Here is a 22,163-nt window from a genome sequence, read left to right as displayed (position 1 = left end):
AAAAAAGTGAAACAAAAACCGAACAATCCAATCCAATCCAAACCGCTATAGATTGGATCGGATTGGTTCGGATTTGAATTTAGTAAAAAATCCATTGGATGACAAAATCATAAAATCGATGAGATCGGATCGGATGATTTTTCTCCTCAAAACCGATCCAATCCAATCCGCGAACACCCCTACTCTAAAGTGAGAGGATAAAGTAAATCATTACAAATACCTATTTTAAAAAGTCAATAAAACAACTCAACCAAAGTAAACATGACTTAGTTTACCCATCTCTCACTTTAGTGAAGCAGAACCCCATCATATTATTACCTTCCATTCTCCATATATCTATTTTCTCTAAAATTAAATTGCTCTCCCTCTGTCTCGCTCACTCTCTAGTCTTTGACATACTCCTATAGTCAAATGCCATCTCTCGATCACCTGCAAACTCCAATGCCAAAAATGAGGGCTATGGGAAGGAATCATTCAGGAAAACTATTACTAAAAGTTGAATTTGGTTCAAAGTGGACAAATCTTTACCTGTCATACATAAATTTGTTCTACACCCAAAATCACGAAGATAAAATAATGTTGGACTGAAAAATAACACCTGAGATTTTTTTCAGATAAATGAAGTGTTTATGATGGCCAAGAGCTACACATCAATTTAATCCTCAACATGTATACCTTACCTGTTCCAAGAGGAACGAACTTGAGTTTCCAAATCAAGCTATCGTTTATTCAGCACGTGTATACAATAGAAATGGAAGTTGACAAACCTCAGGCAAATTTCATTATTAGAAGCCGTAGAGAATTGACAACCACAAAGAGGTTACAGTCTTCAAGAATCACACAAAAGTATATGAAGCAAGAATCCCAGCTTTTAATAAAGCCAATTGAATACCTGGCCAACGATGCAAATATTGAAAACTTTACCTCTTTTATTTCTTATCATTATCTTCCAAAAGGAGCTGATTATATACAGCAATAACAATAACTACCAAACCTTTTACCAATGAGTGGGGTTGGCTACATGAATCTGTCCTTGTCAAATACTAGTATGTAAGGAGCAAGGGAGTTAGGGAAACAAGCAGGTAGAGATTTATCTGACATGTGTTGTGTAACACTTTTCTTATCTACCAGTAGTCTTTGCAAGAACAGATTCCATCTTTGAAGTGGTGATACCTTGTCCTGTCTCGAACTATAATTACACGATCATAAACCTTGGAGATGAACTTCGTTACTTGATGACAATCCCTACAAACTCTTAAATTCTTCACAATACGAATTGGAGTTCCAGGTGCTGTGTTCAATAATCCAAAAGCAATAGCGAGCTTCTCACTGTGTACAGAAAGAGCGGTCTCTTTATCTTCCTCATCATCAATATCAAGCAATAGTTCCCCAAACACTGGAACATACCCAGCAATCTTCAACTTGGTTGTCATCTCATCCAAAAATGAATAAAGCTCCCTACTTTGAGGATGGGACCGATCCCCGACAAGGAATTGATAGAATGTCCCATTCAATTCAATTGAGCTGCAACCAGGAATTTTTTTGGTGGCAGTACTGATTTCACTCTTCTCTCGCAGCATTCTTGCATCATTCCATCTCCCAGATGAAGAATATATATTTCCCAATAGAACATGACACCCTACATGGTTAGGATCCATTTCTTTGATTATCCTGCCGATTCTATATCCACGCTCCATATCTTTATAGATTCTACAAGCATTCAACACTGCTCCCCATATTGCAACATCTGGAGCCATGGGCATGCTTGAAATCATGTCTTCAGCCTCCTTCAAGAGCCCTGCGCGACTAAGTAAATCAACCATGCATCCATAATGCTCTATTTCTGGGATGATTCCATAATCACTAACCATCAATCTGAAATATAATTTTCCCTCCTCAACCATGTAGCCATGGCTACAAGCATTTAATAAGGCAACGAACGTGACTTTATTAGGAGAAACATTTTCAACCTTCATTTTTTGAAAGACTTTGATAGCCTCAGAAGGTTTTCCATGCATCGCAAACCCACCAATCATGGCATTCCATGGCCAAACTTTTCGCTTCGCATTGTGTTCCCAGAAAACTCTTGATGCAGATTCAATCTCTCCACACTTTGCATACATGTCAATGATGCTAGCAAGAAGCCGCTCATTCATCTTAATCTCTCCCCTGCCAATGAAACTATGGATCCACTTTCCTTGATCCAGTGCTACTAGATTTGAACAGGCTGCAAGAGCACTTACAAGGGTATATTCATTTGGTTTCGGACCTACTTGCAACATCCTGTGGAAGAAATCCAAAGCCTCCATGAAACAGCCAACCTACATAGTATGAAGTAAATTTAGACAGGGTACTGAGATAATCAATTCAAACACATCAAAAAATTTACTTTTAGTTGCATACTTGTTCAATGTCCACTTCAGAGCAACAAGACAATCATTTATTTTGTTAACTTTCCAATCCAGCAATACCTGAACATAACCAGCAATTATAGTGCTCCATGACACCACATCTTGTTCTTGCATTTCATCAAACAATTCCTTAGCTTGACTCATGTTACCAGATCCAACGTAGGCAGCAATCATGGTATTCCATGAATACAAGTCTTTATCCACCGCCCATTCAAAAACTTTTCGGCCATACTCCACAAGTCCCCACTTTCCATACATACCAATCAAGGCATTCACAACAAAGACATTGCTATCCAAACCAACCTTTACAGCATGAGATCGAACCTGCTCCCCTTCCTGCACACTCAACCCATTTCCACAGGCACCGAAAGTAAACACAAAGCTATATCGATTTGGAGAAAGACCCGAATCCCGGGTTAGTAAGCGGAACACCATGAGGGAATCATTGCAAGAACTGGGTGACAAAGAATGTGCTTTGATCATGGTGTTGTAAATGAATAAGTCTGGCTGAGGAATTTGATCAAACAGTTTGTGGGCATATGAAAGAGAAGCATCAGCAACAAGCTTAAGGAACTTGTTGGCTGAAACATGGTGTGAGATTAGAGCTGTGGTGACTAATTGGGCATGAGTCTGCTTAATTTGTTGAATTGATTTGCATGTGTCAACCAAAGAGGCAAGTCTACAACAATGATCAGAGTGAAAAGGTTTTGTTAATGTTGAGCAGAACCGACTCATGTTATGTAAAGGTTTCAGTTCTGGTTACTATGAATTCAACTAGACAAATTTTTCGTCAATAACTAGACAATTGACATATAGCCCAAGCGTTTCGTCCCAGACTGGGCCTGTTTTGCATGGGTTAGGCCTTACTTTGTTATTGCAAATTGGCAAATTATACGGGCCTGTTTTGCTCTGGCCCTAGTGTTATACCAACACTATCGAAAGGAGAAATCTGAGACTTGTCAACGGTGCTTTGAGTCAAATCCACTTCAATTTTTCCCTATAGGCATGGAAAATGTAAATTTTTGTCATGGACCATGTATTTGAATTTTTAAGATAAAGCATAATAATTGTAAACCGCATAGTTAAGCTGAAATTACCACTACACCCTTCACTGCATCATTGACAAAGGATCCATCCTGTTTTGTATGAGTTAGAATATATAATTGTGCATGACTTGGTAGCTTCCCAGTTTCCAAGAACTAAGATAGAAAAACTAAAGTTCAGTAACCACTAAAAACCTTGATAAATAGTAGAAATGTAGATGTTAGAGTCATTACTATCTCATGTGTTCTTCTTGAGTTAGCTCTAGAACCCCCCGTGTGTGAAATCACTTGCTTGCTTTGATTTTCTTTATTTTTCTACAACGTTTCTGTGAAATAAAACAAGTTCAAGTTAAACAAGCTCAATTTTAAAGAAAAAGAAAGGAACATAGTCCAGCCCCTAAATAACAAAGAGAGCAAATATGCCCCATTCTAAATCACTTTTCTGGGCCCGAAAAAACCTGCAACAGACCAGTGAAAAACCAGCACAAACTAGGCACCTCTAGAAAGCAATGCTGTGATCATCTCGATGGGTCACAAGAAGCACCACTGAAGTTACACAAGACAGTTCCAGCATTCAACATATCACACCAGGCATTGACATAAAACAGATCCATCATGGCCCCGAAGAAAAGCACGAAATACAGAAACAGACAAGGAAAGGAAGCTCACAAAAACAGCACATTATACCAGATAAAAAACCAACTCACGTATAGCTTAGCAGATCCAAAACTCGAGGGTCTCTCTTAGAAATCCCACTAACCAAATGCAAAGACAGCCAAACAGAAATCTGCTGGCTAAAAAATTCAGATTGTGTTTTCCTTGCTGAAGCAGAAAGGCTGAGGAAAACAAGTAGAAATCAAGTTATTCAAACAGGTACCTGTGTTGATGGTTTCACAGGTACTTTATTTCAGAAAGGCTAATGTTTGTTAGAAACATCTTAACTCGTGTAGAAAATTACACTAGATTGTCTAATCTATACAAGGGTAATGCATATAACAATAACTTCATAAAAGTGAGATATCTGAGAAAACCAGAAAGCACATTATCAGTCAATACACAGTACCATCTTTCTAATCATTTTCTATTTAATCTGATTGTGTATTTCTCATCGTTACATTTTCTCAACAAGTTTAGGTAGATTTATAGCCTAAATGTAAAATTCCATGACGAATTTCGTACTTTTATTGATTCAAATTTCAAAGTCATTAGCCTCATTTTTCGTTCCTGGGTCAACAACTCAAAATTATAGGTCAATTCAAAGGTAGTAGTATCATCAAGAATAGCCAGGCTCTGCAGCTTAAACATAAAAGGGTGCATCTATCGAGCCTTTTAATTCAGCATTAGGTCCATTCCACTAAATATGGAATTCAGAGAAAAAGACTAGCATTCTTTCTTCTAACAAGCTGATAAATCCCACCTCGCAATAAACTTAGAATAATAGTACAATGCCACATTACCCAGGCACCCATCGTTGACGCCAATTTCAGTTTTATCTAATTGAAAATCTAAATGAAACAATTAACATGAGACCACTCAGCTACTCCTAAGCAAAGAAGTAAAATTCTAATAGATATACAAACACAGTTGCTACATAAACCAATGAATGTTTTCTGCACAACAGCATAAATCATCAAAAAAATAACACAATGACAAAACACAAGGCATGAATAGCAGGAAACTGACATAAATTAAATCAAACCAACACAGCAGAATCCAAAAAACTAGAATAATCAGATAAATCTTAATAGAAATCCCAACCCATTTTCCAGAATCAAATAAATGATAAAGTTGATACAACTTTGAGCAAGTTCAGAGAGAGAAAGCAATGATCATTAGATTTGGCACCTCACTCATTAGAAATGTCACCCCACTTACGGAAACTTAGTTTCCGAAATATTTCGGAAATAAGGTTTCCGAAGTATTTTTTCACTCAAAAGTGGGGTATTACATGTATTTTGCACTACAAATCACAAATTAATTTCGGAATCTAAGATTCCGAAATAATTCGGAACTTGAAAATCCGAAAATGGGGGTTGTGAAATCTAATGGATGGTTGGGGTGGCAAATCCAGCTCTCGAAAGCAATTACCATGGCAGAGCTGCCTCTTGCTTTCCGGCGATAGAGAGCACTTCGCCGCTTGCTTCTTGCCTTTCTCCCTCACTCCCATAACTGTTGTGTTTTAAGAATAGGTTGTGTTTTGAAAGCTAAGAGCTTTACCGTAAAAAGAATAAAAATTAAGAGCTTTAAATTTTACAAAGAACTAGTATATTTTAATGCGCTCATTAATTTTTTGGTACATCGGTAAGTTTTAAAATAGGCTTAATTCCAGTTTGGGCTCCTAATGTTTCACAAATGTGCGGTCTGTATCCCCTGTGTTTAAAATGTGCGGTCAAGCTCCCTGATGTCTCTAAAACGTGCGATCAAAGCCCTTCCGTCTATATCCCTCTGTTGACCAAACGAAGCTCGCCACCACGTCATTTAATGAATGATGTGGCCTGTCCACGTGTTTAATAAAAGTTTGTTTAATTTATTATTTTTCACCAAATACCCGATTCCCCTACTGTTACCCGGTCCACCCAAATAATACCCGATTCCTCCAATTTGTGACCCAATTTAACCCTAATATACACAATCAGAAAGAAGAAGCAAGGAAAGAACTTGTGTGGCTTCAATTCCTCAAGTTTCTAGGTTTCTATCTGTGAATCAAACGGTTGGAGACAAAGATTTGCACATGGCAGGGAGAGGGAGAGGACGTGGACGACGAGGATCTGTTGTCGCAAGGAATCCGAGGCAAACACAACGCAGGGAACCCCAACAGCAGAGAAGAGTTCAAGACCAGAGAGAGGTATGAAATGACGTGGTGGCGAGTTCCGTTTTGCAACTGACAAATATAGACGGAAGGGCTTGGATCACACGTTTTAGAGACATCAGGGAGCTTGACCACACATTTTAAACACAGGTGAGGCAGACTGCACATTTGTGAAACATTAGGGGCTAAAACTGGAATTAAGCCTTTAAAATATTATTAATATTAGATCTGATAGTACTATCCCTCATAAAAGGTTATCACCCACACCTCCATTGTCGCTATTACTGCCCTACAACACTGCCGCCACCACAATAGTCTCCAACACCATCCACCACCACTACTACCACTAACCTCCACTACCCTCCACTGTCATTATCATCAGCATCGCCACGACCACTACCTACCGCCACGACCCACCACAATTACCCCACAACTACCTTCTTTCACCGCTACCATCACTCATCATCACCACTGTCATTTCTACAACTACCATCACAACAATAATAGATCCAAAATATTAAAGTCGTGGGAGCAATACATACACACACATATTTATAAACATATAATATTCAGTTATATAAGACACTTGTGGGAGATTTGTACATTTTGTACATATAGTGTTACGTAAGTATAGAATTCTCGTGGGGCACTTGCTCCTAACCTTTTGTGAAGGATTCGTCCTTGACAACCACTGCCCTCCATCACTGCCACCACCATCACTATTGTTGCTGTCACCGTCTCCGTCACTAGGTCACCATCACAATCTTCACAACTCACTAACATCATCCTCATTTTTATATTATCTATCATTATTTAATATTTCACAAAATATATAATTATATTAATTTAAGCGAAATGATAAGTTATATAGTGTATGACCAAACACTGTATGATATTAAATTTTTAACAAATCTAATATTATTAAGCCTTATATTATCAGATTTTATATTATACAACATACTAAATAAATACTAAGGAACTTGGAAACATGGTGTGACATTAGAGTTGATGTGACTAATTGGGCATGGGCCTGCTTAATGAAACATTGATGGTGTGACATTAGAGTTTATGTGACTAATTGGGCATGGGCCTGCTTAATTTCTTGAATTGATTTGCATGTGTCAATCTAAAAGGCAAGTCTACAACAATGATAGAGTGAAAAGGTTTTGTTAATGTTGAGTAGAACCCACTCATGTTTTATAAAGGTTTCAGTTCTGGTTACTATGATTTTTTTCTTTTACAATTTTTTTTTTGTCAATAACTAGACAATAGACATATAGCCCAAGCGTTTCTTCCCAGGCTGGGCCCTGTATCCATGGGCTAGGCCTTACTTAGTTTATGAGTTGGAGTTTGACAGTTTGTAGTTTACAATTATTAATATTTGGGTTGCACAAAATATTGTAGTATGAAAACAATATTTTATTAAACGTTTTAAGGCCTTTGGTTTTTAGACCAAAGAAAATATAATCACCGATCATATATAAACCCTTGAAAATTCCAACGTATGATGGACATCCGGAATTGTGGCGTTTTTGAACCGCCATACCTCATGAGGTTTTATAAAAGAAAAAGGGTGAAAACCCATTTTCAATGAATGTTGGCACTTTTCCGAGGTCTAAAATATCATTTTTACAGAATAAATTACAAAGAATTCAATCAATGTAGCAAAATGGATGGATTTTGATGCATGAAATTTTAAAACTATACCCTTCTTAAGAAATATAGTTTTATGGTGTGTTTTCATTTTCATTGGAGTGAACAACAACGTATGTTAGAACTTTATTCAACAGTGGAGTTTTGTCCAATTTTTTGCCTCAAAAATCAGGAAGTTGATGCGGCTCTACATTCCAAGTAAGGTGAATGTACATAAACAAACATGCACTTAGGTGATTTATATCGGTCAACATATTAAATGGATTAGGAGGTTTGTTTGTTTTACGAGTGTAATCTATTCAAGGGTGTATTCAAAAATTTTTCGTTGTGGGACCGAAATGAAAGACTAAAAATTTGTTACTGGATATTACATCAACTAATAAAAAAATTATTTGAATACAACTTTTCGTTATTTCATAATACTAACTTTATTTATTATTGCATCAACTATGATTTTTCAGCAATTTCTCGCTTGATATATATATATTTATATATATATATATATATATATATATATATATATATATGAGAAAATCATCTTCAATCTTGTTTTAAAATCGAGAATTTTTTTGCTATATAGATACTATTGAAATAGAAAGTTCCAAAAAAAGACATATCAATCTAGCTGAAAGACAAAAAGATCGCTATAAAATTGACATTTTTCCTAAATTAAGATATGGGGAAACATCTAAATGAGAATTACTCCAACTCATCATTTATTTTGAAGAATTATTTTCACAATACTAACTTGTTAACAACATATCGTCGGTAGATTGCGCCTTGGAAGTTTACCATTTATTTTTGGTACATCGGAAAGATAAATTGCACCCTAGCTCCTGGGATTGAACCATGGATCTCCCTCTCACCCAAATCACATGTCCCCTAACTCTTACCACTTGAGCTATCATCCGGGGACGAAGTTTACCACTTATAGCTTCTCGTTGTAATTAATGAATTCCTATAATTGATTATTGAAATACATACATCAAGAAGAAGATCTTCAACATTTCAACTGTTTATTGCTGCTCAACAACACTATTCAACCACGCAGTTTCAAATAAGAATGTGTATTTTAATAAAACATAACAAAAAAAATTACTTTGAACCAAAATTCAGCAAATATGTCCTTGACTTTGTTAAAATCCCTTGCAACTTGCAGTTGATTTGCAATACATTGCATAAGAAGTTAGAATAAATTTTGAAAAATGAAGAGAAACTGTATACACATGTGTTTCTTAATATAATAAAAATAGGTTAGAGTAGTGTACACTTACAAAACACAACAAGCATGATCATATTGCATAATAATACGAAACTATGATTAACATCCCAATAAACCTAAGAACCTTAGCATTTTATTAGGTTTGAACTGGTCCAATGGGATTGCATTTACATGTGATTTTGCTACGAAGGTGAGTACAATAATAATGGGTTTTGGTGGCCAGTTGTAGGCATTGTTTGGGAGTACAATAGTAATTATGGAACTAGAGGAATACTAGAAAAAAAAAGTAGTATATAATAAAAAGCTTTGTAATGATCATACACGATAAGCATTATTAGGTAAGGTAAGGTAAATTCCAGATTTGATGGCTGCACTGATTTGTTCTGTCTGAGAGTTAAGTCCTAACTAAAACGACAAAAATTCATTATCAATGCAATAAACATGCCATTTTCCTTCTGTTTTTTCTTTTTTTTATGTTGTTAAGCGTAAAAAAATGCTAGTGACTGTCACTTTAACACTCTATTTCTAGCATTCTCATTTTCATTAGGGTCTATTAAATTATATGGAACACACACTGAATTTGGTGGACACGTGAAATACGAATATGTGAGAAAGTGTTAAAAAAAATGTTAAAGTAAGTATTGATAGCACTCCTATTAAGTGTGTACTTTTATTTTTTAAAAAAATTGACACATGTTTTGCGGGAGTCAATTCTGTTCGAACCCTTAACATCTACATTTTGTAGAACTAGCTCCCAAATATAAGATTTTTTTGGGGGGAGGGGGGTGCTATATTAATTGCACAACTCATTCCAAGCACAACCCTAACGAGAAGAGTATTTAGCTAATGAAAACCATTTAAGCGAAGTCAAGCTAGGTCAATCATTTGATAATAGAACCGTTTATAATTGTGCCTCATATTGTCATGATTTTTAGTATTTTCCTTTTTTTTATACACAAGACATAAATTTAATATGGATCATACTTAAAAGAAATCAAACAAGTGCAATTAAATCACCCAATTTTAGTTAAAGTGTGTTAGCATTGAGCTTGAACTTCCTGAATTGATTTTGTTTAATCTAAATGAAGTGCTAGCTAGCTAGCTTTCAGCTTGAACCTCCTTTGATCATCTTAAGGCAAGAGGAGAAAACAAAATAAAGCATAGCATCTTGAAATGAGATCCATTGCTTTCAAAATGAGGGTATGGTTAGTTTTCAAGTGTGAATGATTATTGGTTGGTCACTTTTCCCAAAGTAGTGTAATCCAAATGAGTACTAAAAATCTTGCTGATTGGTGCCATTATATATGTACTAGCTCTTCAATTCAATTTTACCTCCCCTGTTCTCTTCATACCAATTATAAGTGCCTATTTATGTAGTATTAGTCTTTGTCTAACGTCTATTGTCCAATAATGCCATAGGACCCATCTTCACTTTTAATCAATGTAAATTCTGAAGGTTTGTGGGTAATTGGCTAATAGTACCACATAATTATCTTTTTCTAATGTTTCTCCCGATTCTCTTGTAATATGGGCCACTTATATAAGAGCCAATTATGCCATGGATTGGTGGGATAAACAGTGGAGACAGATTAGAAAAGAAAGAAAATCTCATTCAGAAAGGATTTGTTTTGGCAAAGTTTGTAGGGTCATGTATTTAAGTGGGGAGCTGCAAAAGTAGCACACCATGTGATTGTAATAGCACATAATTATATGGCTTGTACTTAAAGTTAGTAGTATTATCTATCAAGTATATGCAGTAAAATAGCTGGTGCAAAACTATTACTACCACCACCTCCTAACCTAACACCATCATCCACTTTCCGAAAATACTCTTCAACGTTTTACATACCGTAATTAAAACTGCTATATGTATATTCTAAGTTATATTCCGCAATTTAATATGCAATTTTAAAAAATGGAGTTTTATGTTCCATATTTCATAAATGCAGAGTAAGAAAACAATATACACTGAATATGCAGTATGTAAGCGGCACATGAAAAATAGATTCCGCAATTTGAAATGTGGTACTAGACATTGTTTGTAGAATTGAAAAAAAAAATGCATATGGCATTTTAGTTAGCGAAATTGAAAAATACATATCGCATTTTAGTTTGTGGAATTGAAAGCATATTGCATTTCAGTTTGCAGAATTGAAAAATGCATATAATTAACATTGCCATTTTATTTTGCAGAATTAAAAAAAATGTATATACCGCATTTTAGATGTATTTTTTCATTCCGCAAACTAAAGTTTGGTATGTATTCCTGAAAATAGGTTGAAGAGATGCCCTTGATGTCTTTGTTGAAGAAGAAGATGGTTAATGTGACTGAGAAGTTGAATGTGTGAGAGAGAAGAATGGCGATGGTGAGAGTATTTGCCGTATGCATTTGGTGAAGAAGTTTTGAAATTAGAGTTATTTTTGGGTTTGGAAAATTGGGGATGGTGAGATAGTGTGAGGGATGGTATTAATATTTTTATCCAAATATATAACTATGATAGTTAATGTTTAACTTAACAAGATATTAGTTCTTCATGTGTCATGTATAAATGTCTATTCAGTAGGGACCTTTTCTTAAGTCGTTTGTCATTACTTATACATGTGTAATTAGTACTTTAGTATTAACTTAATACTAAGTGCATTTTAGGCTTTACTGAGTTGGGATCTAAATTACTGTCTCTAACAAAGACACCTCTGCACTAAGCGTTTATATGATATCACGGGTCCTTTTAGTATTGTTTGAAATTGATCCTTGAACTATCTGATACCATATTACCATTACCAAACAAAATGAAACCATATAAAATCAAGGGTTAAAGGTCATATTAGTCCCTGTATTTGTAAAAGCGTTTGATTTTGGTCCCTCAGTCAAAAAACCGCCAGTAATTGTATTATAAACCGCCAGTAATTGTAAAAAAAGCCGTCACTAAACGTCATTTTTTTGCTAAAGGACCAAAATCAAACACTTTTACAAACACAGGGACTAATATGACCTTTAACCCTAAAATCAAAATATCTCCAATTATTTCAATCTGAGCCTTAGAATTGTGATAAATTTTTTCCTTTTAAAATGTTAGCACCAAACGCACCATTAAAATGTTTACTCAAGCAAAATATATTCTCATGATGAATCACCAAGGTTCGATTTCAAACATATTAAATTTCCTAGCAATTTTTTCCATTAATTAGTATGTGTTTGTGTTAGAGTGGTAACTCATTGTGCTTTTTATTTGCCAACTTGACTTAACAATGGGTTGTGATAAATTTTGAGTTTAACTCTCACATTTTCATATTGAGGATATTGTGTTCATTAAAATTTCTGTTGGTGAACAATTCTCCTCAGAGTTTGAACTTCTTTCATATCGTTTGAGTTTTGTTACATGTACATTTCACTTTCTTTTTCATTTCATCTTCATTCATTTTCTTTTTATATCTCTCTGCATTTTCTATCACATCTGTTATCACAATCTCTTATTTATATCTCTTGCCTTCAAATTTTATCCAAGTATGAATATATACAAATAGGGGTGGAAATAGACCAGGCGGCTCGTCAGGGGCCTATGGCTTGGCTCGTTAGAGGCTCGGCTCAGTTCGGCTCGTTTATTAAAAAGGTCAGGCTTAGGCATTTTTAAAAGCTTGTTTACTTAAAAAGGCTAGGCCCAAACCATTAAAAAAACCTATTTGGCCTAACAGGCCGGCCTATTTATATATTACTTTTATTAATAATATAAATAAATATAATATAATAATATATTATTTGATTTTTTAAAACTGATGTATACTTTAGTATAAAAGAAAACCCTAAGTCCCTAGCCTAACCTAGATTAGAAACGTTTCAGACATATTCAATGATACAGATTTAGTTTTTGAAATGCAATGATACATGTTTTTTTGTTTGAAAAGAAAGTGTAATGGTATAGAAAAGGCTTATTAGCCCGCCAGCCTAATAGTCTTCTTTTGATAAAATTGTTTGTTAAATAGGCTTTTAAGCAGGCTTGAAGGCTAGGCCAAGCCACAAAATTTGGCCTATTGATAGGCCACAGGCCAGGCTTGGGCCACAAAAAGATAATGCAGGTGTTTACACCAAATTTTGGTAAAAACAAACAGAGAATCCAAAGATCAATCTGGGACTGGATTCGAGTCCTCCTGGGTTATTTGGTGAAAATAAACTTAATTCAATCAAGAAAAACTAAAGAAAATTGATAAGAAGTTGTAAACAAAATAGATAAATTCGACTCAAGTAAATAAAGGGACAAGTAAACTTTCTGAATAACAATTGAATTTAAAGTACAAAGTGTTTCACGAATCCCTACTTTTTTCCTCTAACTTGGCTTGTAATCATTGTGATCGATTGTAAGCGCTTGAGAGTTATTTCGAGTAAAGATTCTGAACCCCAATTCCATACAAAAATCTACTATTTATAGACCTAACATGTAACTGATTCCTAACGGTCAAATGATTAAACAATTACAAGTGTCTTCTATGCGCTCCTTCGTCCTGCACGTGTCCTCACATCTTATACGTGTCTTTCATGAGCTGTATCCAAAATAACCGGCTTCCTGTGCTGAACTTCATTTACCTCGAAGGAAACATTTTAGTCGAAATCAACATGTCGAGGTCACTTGACACATAACAAATTTTTCCTGAATCTTCTAATTTTCGACTTTATCATCAAATCGAATTATACAACATAGGTCGAAATTATCCAAACTTTTTGGTTAATAGATGCCCCCCAAAATATCATTTTTTCGATCAGAAAAATGATATTTTAGTCTTACATGATTTCGACCGAACACTAAATGCTAGTTTTTCCCTTTTCATTTCTGACAAGGTAAAAGTCACTTTTAACCTTTAACAACTTCCATACTCCAATACCATAAATGTCTAATCATGTCAGACACGTTCTTCAATGATAATCATGAAGATGGAAACTGTCGTACCCCACTCAGAATTCAAACGGGTTTAATTTATTCCCATTGAACAATGTTTGGAATCCGGTGCGATCCTGACCGCTCATCTCGCTCAAGCTCAAGCCTATAAATAAGTGAGAAACCTTCCCACTTCTACTTCTTCTTCAACCTCTAGCTTTTACTCTCTAAAACCCATCTTCAACCTTCTGTAACTTTCTTGAGTTTCAGAGCTCTGTTAGAACCACTTTGGTTCACGCAAATCTTTACCGGCACCACCATTGCGACATCGTCTTCATCCGGTTCTCCGCCAACTACCATGACGTCTACGTCTTCTTCTCAGGTCCCGTCCGCTGCATTTCTTCCAAAACCCATTGAGGTTGAAGGAAGAACTTATGTCCCGGAGCCTCCCAATGAAGAAGAGAAGGTGAAAATCTGGAATTCCCAGGTAATTATCCCCTTCTCCATTGGTGATAAAATACATGCATATTTAGGGCCTTATCAACCCATTTTTCCTAAGAATGCATCTGCATTTTTTCCTTCACCTCTTCCAAATGAAAAGATTTTGGCCTTTAGGGATTCCTATAACCTATCTTTTCTAGGTGACCTACCTAGAGCTTTCCGGTCTTCACCCCTAGTGAAGACGAATCCCTACATTGAATGGCTTAATAAAGTCGAAAAAGTGAAAGGCGACTTTTGGAAATCTTTAGGTATTTTCGACATATTCCAACTTTCAAGGTCAAAAATTATCTATCATCCTGCCATGTTAGCCAGCTCCTTTTTCTTTTGGGAACGTTCGACCAATACCTTCCACACTCCTCACGGGATGATCACACCTACTATCCTAGATGTAGCTGCCATTGCTGGCCTTCGACCCACAGGCTCTTCTTTCACGTTTGACCTCCCTGTCAAAAAAGAAATCAAATTGGATTACAATCATTTGACCTATAAAAGCTTCATTCTGAGAAACCATGATAAGACCTCTGCAAATGTGTCCGACTCGGAACAGGTAGCTTTTCATCTCTTTTGGCTATCTGCTTTTTTCTTGTGCTCTAAGTCCCTCCAGGTTCCTCAAAAATTCGTGCTTCTGGCTCAACTTCTACACGAAGGTGCCGATGTTTGTTTGGGTAAGGTTTTGCTAGGCGAACTTTACCTTTCTTTAAGTCAAGCAATTACCTCTCTTCAAAGACCATCTGGAGCTGAGAAAAACATCCTGTTTGCCGGACCTTTGTGGTTCCTCCAACTTTGGCTGAACACCATTTTCGAATCCAAACTTTCGGCTAAAATTCCAAAAAATGTTTCGACCACCATTGCTGCTTTTCGACTTAACTACTTGACCCCAACCAAGGATAAAGTCGATCCTGAAACCTCCTTCCGTGAATTCTTCACTGCCTTCATGAAGATGACCTCTTTCACACCAAACCTTGCTCCATTTAGCATTCGGTCCACCGGGCCTAAATGGCTTGTTCGACCTCTCCCGTGTGAGTTTCCGGGAGAACAAAGTGAAAGCATTAGCATTTGGAGGGAGATTTTCCGACCTCAAGTCTTTTCTCTTGGTTTAAAGAAATCAAAGGTAAATGTGTTAGGGTATCAGCCTCAACTTGTGGCCAGACAGTTCGGCCTATGTCAAACTGTTCCTGCTCCACTCTTCTCGAAAAAGGATGCAATTTGTAACGAAGGATTTTGCGACAAAGATGTCGATTCTTTTTATGAAGCTCTTACTTATTAGGACAACAAGACTGCTGCTCTTCGCCTTGAGCCATTAGATTTCGAGCCATCATTTTACTGCACTAGAGAGTTTGAAGTCTGGTGGTCGACCTACTACAAGTCCATACAGACCACTTTAGGAGTTTGCATTGGAAAGATGACTGAAGCTCTTCATTCTGTGCAGAAAAAGGCCCAAAAGAAAACTCGAGGTATGCACATCAAAGAGATCCAGCCATTTCAGAGATTCTTCAAAACCATTTATCTTCCAAGTCGATTGAACTTAACCCTTTCGGAAGCGGCAGAAGCTTTAAAAGAAAAAGTCAAAGCCAAAGTTTCTCAAATTAAACTTTTTCCTCCCTTTGTGGATAAATATGTTTATACTCTTCGTCATTATTGTCCAAGATTTCCAGCTTTTCCTACTAGTGACATGGCTTTGGCTTTGCCTGTTATTTTTCCAAAATGGGTCGATCATTTTTCATATAAATGTTTTACACAAAGTCTTTTACCACTTCCGAAAAGGGTTACTTCGACTAAATATTTCTTGCACGACTACCCCGGGCACATTCATGTTAACACATGTCACGTCCAAGTCCTTACACAAATTCACCAAGGTTAGATTAACCCGCCTCGCTTTATACTTGTTCCCATTCGTCCTTGTGCTTATATACTTTCTTTCAACCGAACCAATACCAAAAGCACCCTTCAAGGAAGACGAAGGCTCTGACAACTCAGCAGGCGTTCCTATCCAACAGAAGAATATCCCCAAGGTATATTTATCAACTTTTACCTTTTCAATTCGACTCCAATGCTCATATTTTAAATTCTTGCAGGCTCGAAAGAGAGGTTCTCAGAGCTCAACCTCAGATGCTCAAAAGAAAATAAAGATTTCGTATGAAAAAGACGATTCAGAGAGAACTCTAGTAATTTCCTTATCCTCTACTTTTCGCCTGGTTTTCTGCTTTTATACTTATTTTCGTCACTTTAACCTTTACAGTCAGATCCCATTCCTGAAGACGAGAACATTACTCCCAATCCTGCCAATCCAGATGAAGCCGGAAAGAATAAGACTAGCTCCAAAGCTTAATGAAGAAGAAAAAAACCCACCTCTTTCCTCTGCTAAGAAACGTACTAGGGATGAACCAAGCCAAGAGGAGCAACAAGTCGACACCGACCAAGAGGATTCCGACTCTTCTCACAGCGAAAGCTCTAGAGCTTCCAGCCCAACGAAGACTCCACAAGAACAAGTACATATTCTCTATTCGTTATATTTTCTATTTCCGTCATTCTTCGACTTAACACACCCGACCTTATTCCTTGCGTCTTCAATTTTCCAGGGCACCACCTCGAAACTAAAGCCTCCTCCTCAAGTAATCCATTTGCCTTCAAACTCCTCTGATTCCAGTTCTTCCGGCTGTCAAAGTCTTGATGACTTTTTAAACTCTCAGCCATTACGCATTCAATATCCTTCTGGTCGAATAGTTAGTTATGTTTCATCTGACAATGAGTCCTTTACGCAAGACCTTGGCGCTTCGACTGGAAAATCTGACACTGACGAAGACCGTCAACCTACCCATCGCCGATTGCTAAACTCTCGAAGAACCAAGAAAAACCTCTTAAAGCTTCGAGCACTGTTGTTGGTAGGACGTCTTCTCAGCCAATCCCTATTGAAGACTTTGATGCACTTGCCATGGATGATCCCGTGTTAGCCCTCGAGCAACTCATAAGCGGTCAAGTCTCCCTTAGCACCAGTCGAAGCCAGGAATCTTCCTTCCAGAACGAAGATACAAGCACTTAATACTACCACCATCATCATCAACAAGCTTTGATCCCTAGTATTCGAGCAAGATTTATTTGACTCCCTTGCCTCGAATCCTGCTTTAGGGCGAGAAATCAAACAACTTATCTCTGACCTGGGCAATGAAGACCTCACTGATCAGCAAGAGAAGAACATTCAAAAATTCCAAGAGTTTTTTGATGAACTGCTTTCAACTCATGAACAAGCCGAGCTCATTGGTCAAGATTTGGCCTCCAGATCCACTGAGTGTACTCATACGACTGAATCATTCGACCAAGCTAAGGCCGAAGTGGATTCCATCAAATCTCTCGAAGAGGCTGACTCAGTGAAACTGAAAGAGGTCGAGAAACAAATTGCCGAACTCCAACAACAAGAGCAATCCCTTAAGGCTAACTTGTCCAAATTCAAGAAACAAAAGACTGAAGTTGCTGCCAAGGCTAACTCTCACGTGAAAGATAAAGCTCGGCTTGAAGGCGAAATTTCCGAGCTTCAACACAAGAAGGTGAAGGTTGACAAACGACTCAAGAAGCTCAAGGGTCGATACGCGCCCATGAAGACCACTCCGCTGTTCTAGTCTCATTTCCTTATTTCTGTTTTCGTCTTGTTTGGCGCCTGTGCCGTTTTACTTCCCTAGGTACTTTTTAATGGCGTTTTCGCCATATTTGTCTTTAGTTTATGAACTATGCTTCGACGTCTATTTTTATTTCATGAATTGCTGGCTTAAATCTCTTTAAGTATTTTCCATTTATTGTTAATATTCGAGCAACTGTTCCAACTTCCTCGATCGAATAAGCATTATTTGAAAAACACTTAATAACTTTAAATGGCCCTTCCCATTTAGGAGCCCATTTTCCGTATGCTCGATCTTTTTTGTCCATTGGAAGAATTAGTTTCCACACTAAATCTCCAACACTGAACGTTTTAAATTTAACTTTTTATTGTAACTCTTGGTAATTCGTTCCTTTTGTCGAATCATGACCTCTAATGCATTTAACCTTTCTTCATCTAGCTCGACTAACTCATCATACATCATATTCCAATAATCGTCGCATGGAATCTCGAATTTCCTTTGAATCCTAACCGATTGCAAATACACTTCGATTGGCAAAACTGCTTCATGACCATACGTAAGTCGAAACGGAGTTACTCCAATAGCCTCTTTGGGCGAATTCCAATAAGCCCACAGAACTTGACTTAGAGTCTCATGCCACTTTTTTGGCTTTTGACTAATATGTTTTTTAATCAAGTTGGTCAAGACTTTATTAGCTGCCTCGACTTGACCATTTGCCTGAGCGTAATAAGGAGTTGAAGTTAATAATTTTATCCCAAAACTCTCAGCAAACTGCACCATTTTCCTCCCAGTAAACACTGATCCTTGATCAGTAGTTAATGTTTCAGGGATTCCATATCGAAATATTATGTGTTCCTGAAGGAAACTAATAATCGCATCTTGATCTACACTTCTTAACGTAATAACTTCGACCCATTTAGTGAAATAGTCGATAGCCACTATTATATATTCGTGTCGTTTGGACGACGAAGGATGTATCTGACCTATCAAGTCCAACACCAAACCTCTAAATGGCCAGGGTTCCACAATCGAATGTAACTCACTCGCCGGTACATGTTGGATGCCAGCATGCTTTTGACATTCGATACAGGCCTTAGCATATTCGATACAATCTTTTAACATGCTTGGCCAATATACTCCTTGTCGACACAATGTCCATTTCATATTGTGGCCTGCTTGATGTGCCCCACATATCCCATCATGGACGGTCTTAACAGCTCGAAAAGCCTCTTCTTCACATAGGCATTTTAGAAGGACTTCATTCGTTCCTTTCTTGAACAATTCGTCATTTAAAATCAAATAACTTATACTTTACTTTTCGATCTACCGGAGCATTTGGATCTTGCAAGTACCCTACAATAGGTTTCCTCCAATCATTATCAGTCTAATTATTAATGACTAATACTTCTCGCTCAAACTCCTTTCGCCCTTCCTTAAAACTAGGAATGAACTTTCTTTTAATCTTTACTATTTCTTTAAACTTTTTCCGGGGTAATCGGTATCCTGACGCAATTTGCGCTAGAACATTTGCTTCGGCATTCTCGATCCTGGGAATATGCGATAATTCGACCTCATCAAATTCTTTCAACATCTTAGCTGCGCTTGAGTGGTATCTCATTAAGTTTTCACTAACACATTGGTATTCACCAGTCAACTGTTTAATAACTAACTCGGAATCCCCACGGATTACAAGTTCTTTAGCGCCTAAGTCTAAAGCTGTTTCGAGCCCTATTAATAGAGCTTCATATTCTGCCTCATTATTCGAACATTCACCCTCGATTCCCAACTTTATTTTAGTCGGAATTCCTTTGGGCGAAATTATTAAGATACTTATCCCAGTACCTTTCTTGTGCCTCGAACCATCGAAATACATTTCCCACGGTTTCAATGTCACTAACATTTGTTGTTCTTTCGACCCACTATGATCAACCAGGAAGTCAGCTATTACCTGGCCTTTCATGGCCTTCAATGGTTGATAACTTAAGGAAAATTCCGTAAGGGCCAGCGCCCACTTTCCTATTCGACTATGCAAAATGGGCTTGAACAGCATGTGCTTTATTATATCATAATGGGAAATAACAGTTACATCAATAGGTTTAATGTAATACTTAAGTTTAGTACACGAAAAATACAAACATAAACATAATTTTTCTACTAAACTATATCTAGTTTCAGCATCATTGAGAATTCGGCTTAAATAATAAATAGCCCTTTCGACTCCATCTTCATCATCTTGAGCCAGCACGCTGCCAATCGTTTCTTCTGATGCCGAAAAATAGATTTTCATCGGTTTCCCACGAATGAGGGGAGCCATGACTGGTGTCGTCGTTTGATGTTCTTCCCCCCATTGAAACTCTTGTTCTTTCTTGAGTCGAAGCAATGTGTAAAATACCTTGGTTTTCCCACTTAGATCCATGATGAACCTTCTCAAGAAATTAACTTTGCCCAACAATGACTGTAGTTGTTTCTTGTTCGACGGTGTTTGAGTATCGAAGATTGCCTTCGCCTTATTCTGGTCGATTTCAATGCCTTTTTTGTGAACAATGAATCCCAGAAATTGCCCTGCAATTACACTGAAAGCACACTTGAGTGGGTTCATTTTCAGACCATATTTTCTCATCTTTTCAAATGACAACTTGAGATGTTCGATATGAATATCCTGAGATTTCGGCTTTACTACAATATCATCGATATATACTTGCATAAATTTCTCAATATATTCATGGAAAATAGTGTTCATTACCCTTTGATAAGTTGCACCGGCATTTTTACGGCCGAATGGCATCACCACCCATTCATATGTTCCTAGTGCCCCTGGACACCGAAACGCAGTCTTTGACACATCATCCTCTGCAATATAAATTTGATTATACCCTAAATATCCATCCAACAAACTCAAATATTCATTTCCTGCAGCGGAGTCTACCATCATTTCGGCTACATGCATAGGGTATTCATCTTTCGGCGTAGCCGAATTTAAATCTCTATAATCTATGCAAACCCTCATTTTACCATTTTTCTTAAGTACAGGAACTACATTAGCTAACCAATCAACATACCTGGCTGTTCGTATGAATTTTGCTCCAAGCAGGCGCTCCACCTCCTCCTTAATCTTTGAGAACACCTCTGGGGCGAACCTCCTTGGATTTTGCTTCACTGGCTTCTTACCGGGTCGAATGGGTAACTTTAGCTCTACTAACTCTCGGCTCAATCCCGACATTTCGTTATTGTCCCACGCGAAGCAATCTTTGTATTCCTGCAATAGACTAACAATTCGACTCCTAAAATCGGAGTCAATCAATGAACTTACGTATGTCGGCCTTTTCTTGGATCCATCTCCCAAATCGACCTCTTCCAATGGATCCTGAGCCTGCATTTTTAGCATAGGGTCTAAAGACTGCTCGAATCCAAGAGGTTCGTCATCATATATACAATCGAGAACTGGTTCTGACCTGTCCTCATTTAAATGATCCAAGTCTAGGCACTCTTCTGGTTTACTAATTTCTTCATATTCGGCTTCCCCTGCCGTTTCTGCATATTGTTCGGCCTCCAAGGCCGTTTTTATTCTTATCTCGGCTGCATAACCCGATATTCGAGCTACGCACGACTCAATCATCTAATTCGACGACTTGCCACTCTGTAGTGGCATCTTGAGTGCGAAAGTTCTTGTTCCAAAGAAATCCGTACTCTGGGTGAAGGTTCAATGCGTAATTAGTTGAGCCTTCCATGTGTTCTTTTCCTTCTGACTCATATGGAGCAATGCTAGCCATCCGTTTCTCGAAATTCTTCCTATCGACAAACTCCACTTCAGCCTTATAGTAACTCTGGTCAGCATCAACATTTTCGACCACCCCATCTAGCCTCCAAATAGACAGCTTTTGGTGCAAAGAGGATGGCACAGCTCCCACCCCATGAATCCACTCTCGTCCTAGTAGCAAATTGTAATTCGCTTTCGACGGTATCACCACGAATAGAGTAGGTCGAGAGACAGTACCATTTGTGGCTTCCACCAACAACATTCCTAATGACTTAGAGGTCTTTCCCT

General features: G+C 37.4%; 1 protein-coding gene across 3 annotated transcripts; it reads right to left on the bottom strand.

Annotated features, from left to right (window-relative positions):
• Positions 1-59: 59 nt before the first annotated feature.
• LOC130738469 (pentatricopeptide repeat-containing protein At3g62890-like) lies at positions 60-3,200 on the bottom strand. 3 transcript variants are annotated; one of them, XR_009019421.1, is made up of 4 exons: positions 2,472-3,200; positions 768-2,321; positions 529-680; positions 62-429 (listed from the first exon to the last, which is right to left on the bottom strand). XR_009019421.1 is itself a non-coding variant. In XM_057590455.1 (2 exons), the coding sequence occupies exons 1-2, from the start codon at positions 3,144-3,146 to the stop codon at positions 1,125-1,127; spliced, it is 1,872 nt and encodes a 623-aa protein (XP_057446438.1). In that variant the 5' UTR covers positions 3,147-3,200; the 3' UTR covers positions 60-1,124. The 3 variants fall into 3 exon arrangements, 1 of the variants encoding a protein (XP_057446438.1); XR_009019420.1 differs by having other exon boundaries at positions 61-429; positions 529-2,321; XM_057590455.1 differs by having other exon boundaries at positions 60-2,321.
• Between the last annotated feature and the right edge of the window lie 18,963 nt (positions 3,201-22,163).

Source organism: Lotus japonicus, chromosome 2 (genome assembly GCF_012489685.1).
Source record: "Lotus japonicus ecotype B-129 chromosome 2, LjGifu_v1.2".
NCBI lineage: Eukaryota > Viridiplantae > Streptophyta > Magnoliopsida > Fabales > Fabaceae > Lotus > Lotus japonicus.
Note: the sequence above shows the minus strand (reverse complement) of the source record. Positions and strands in the feature narration are given on the sequence as shown.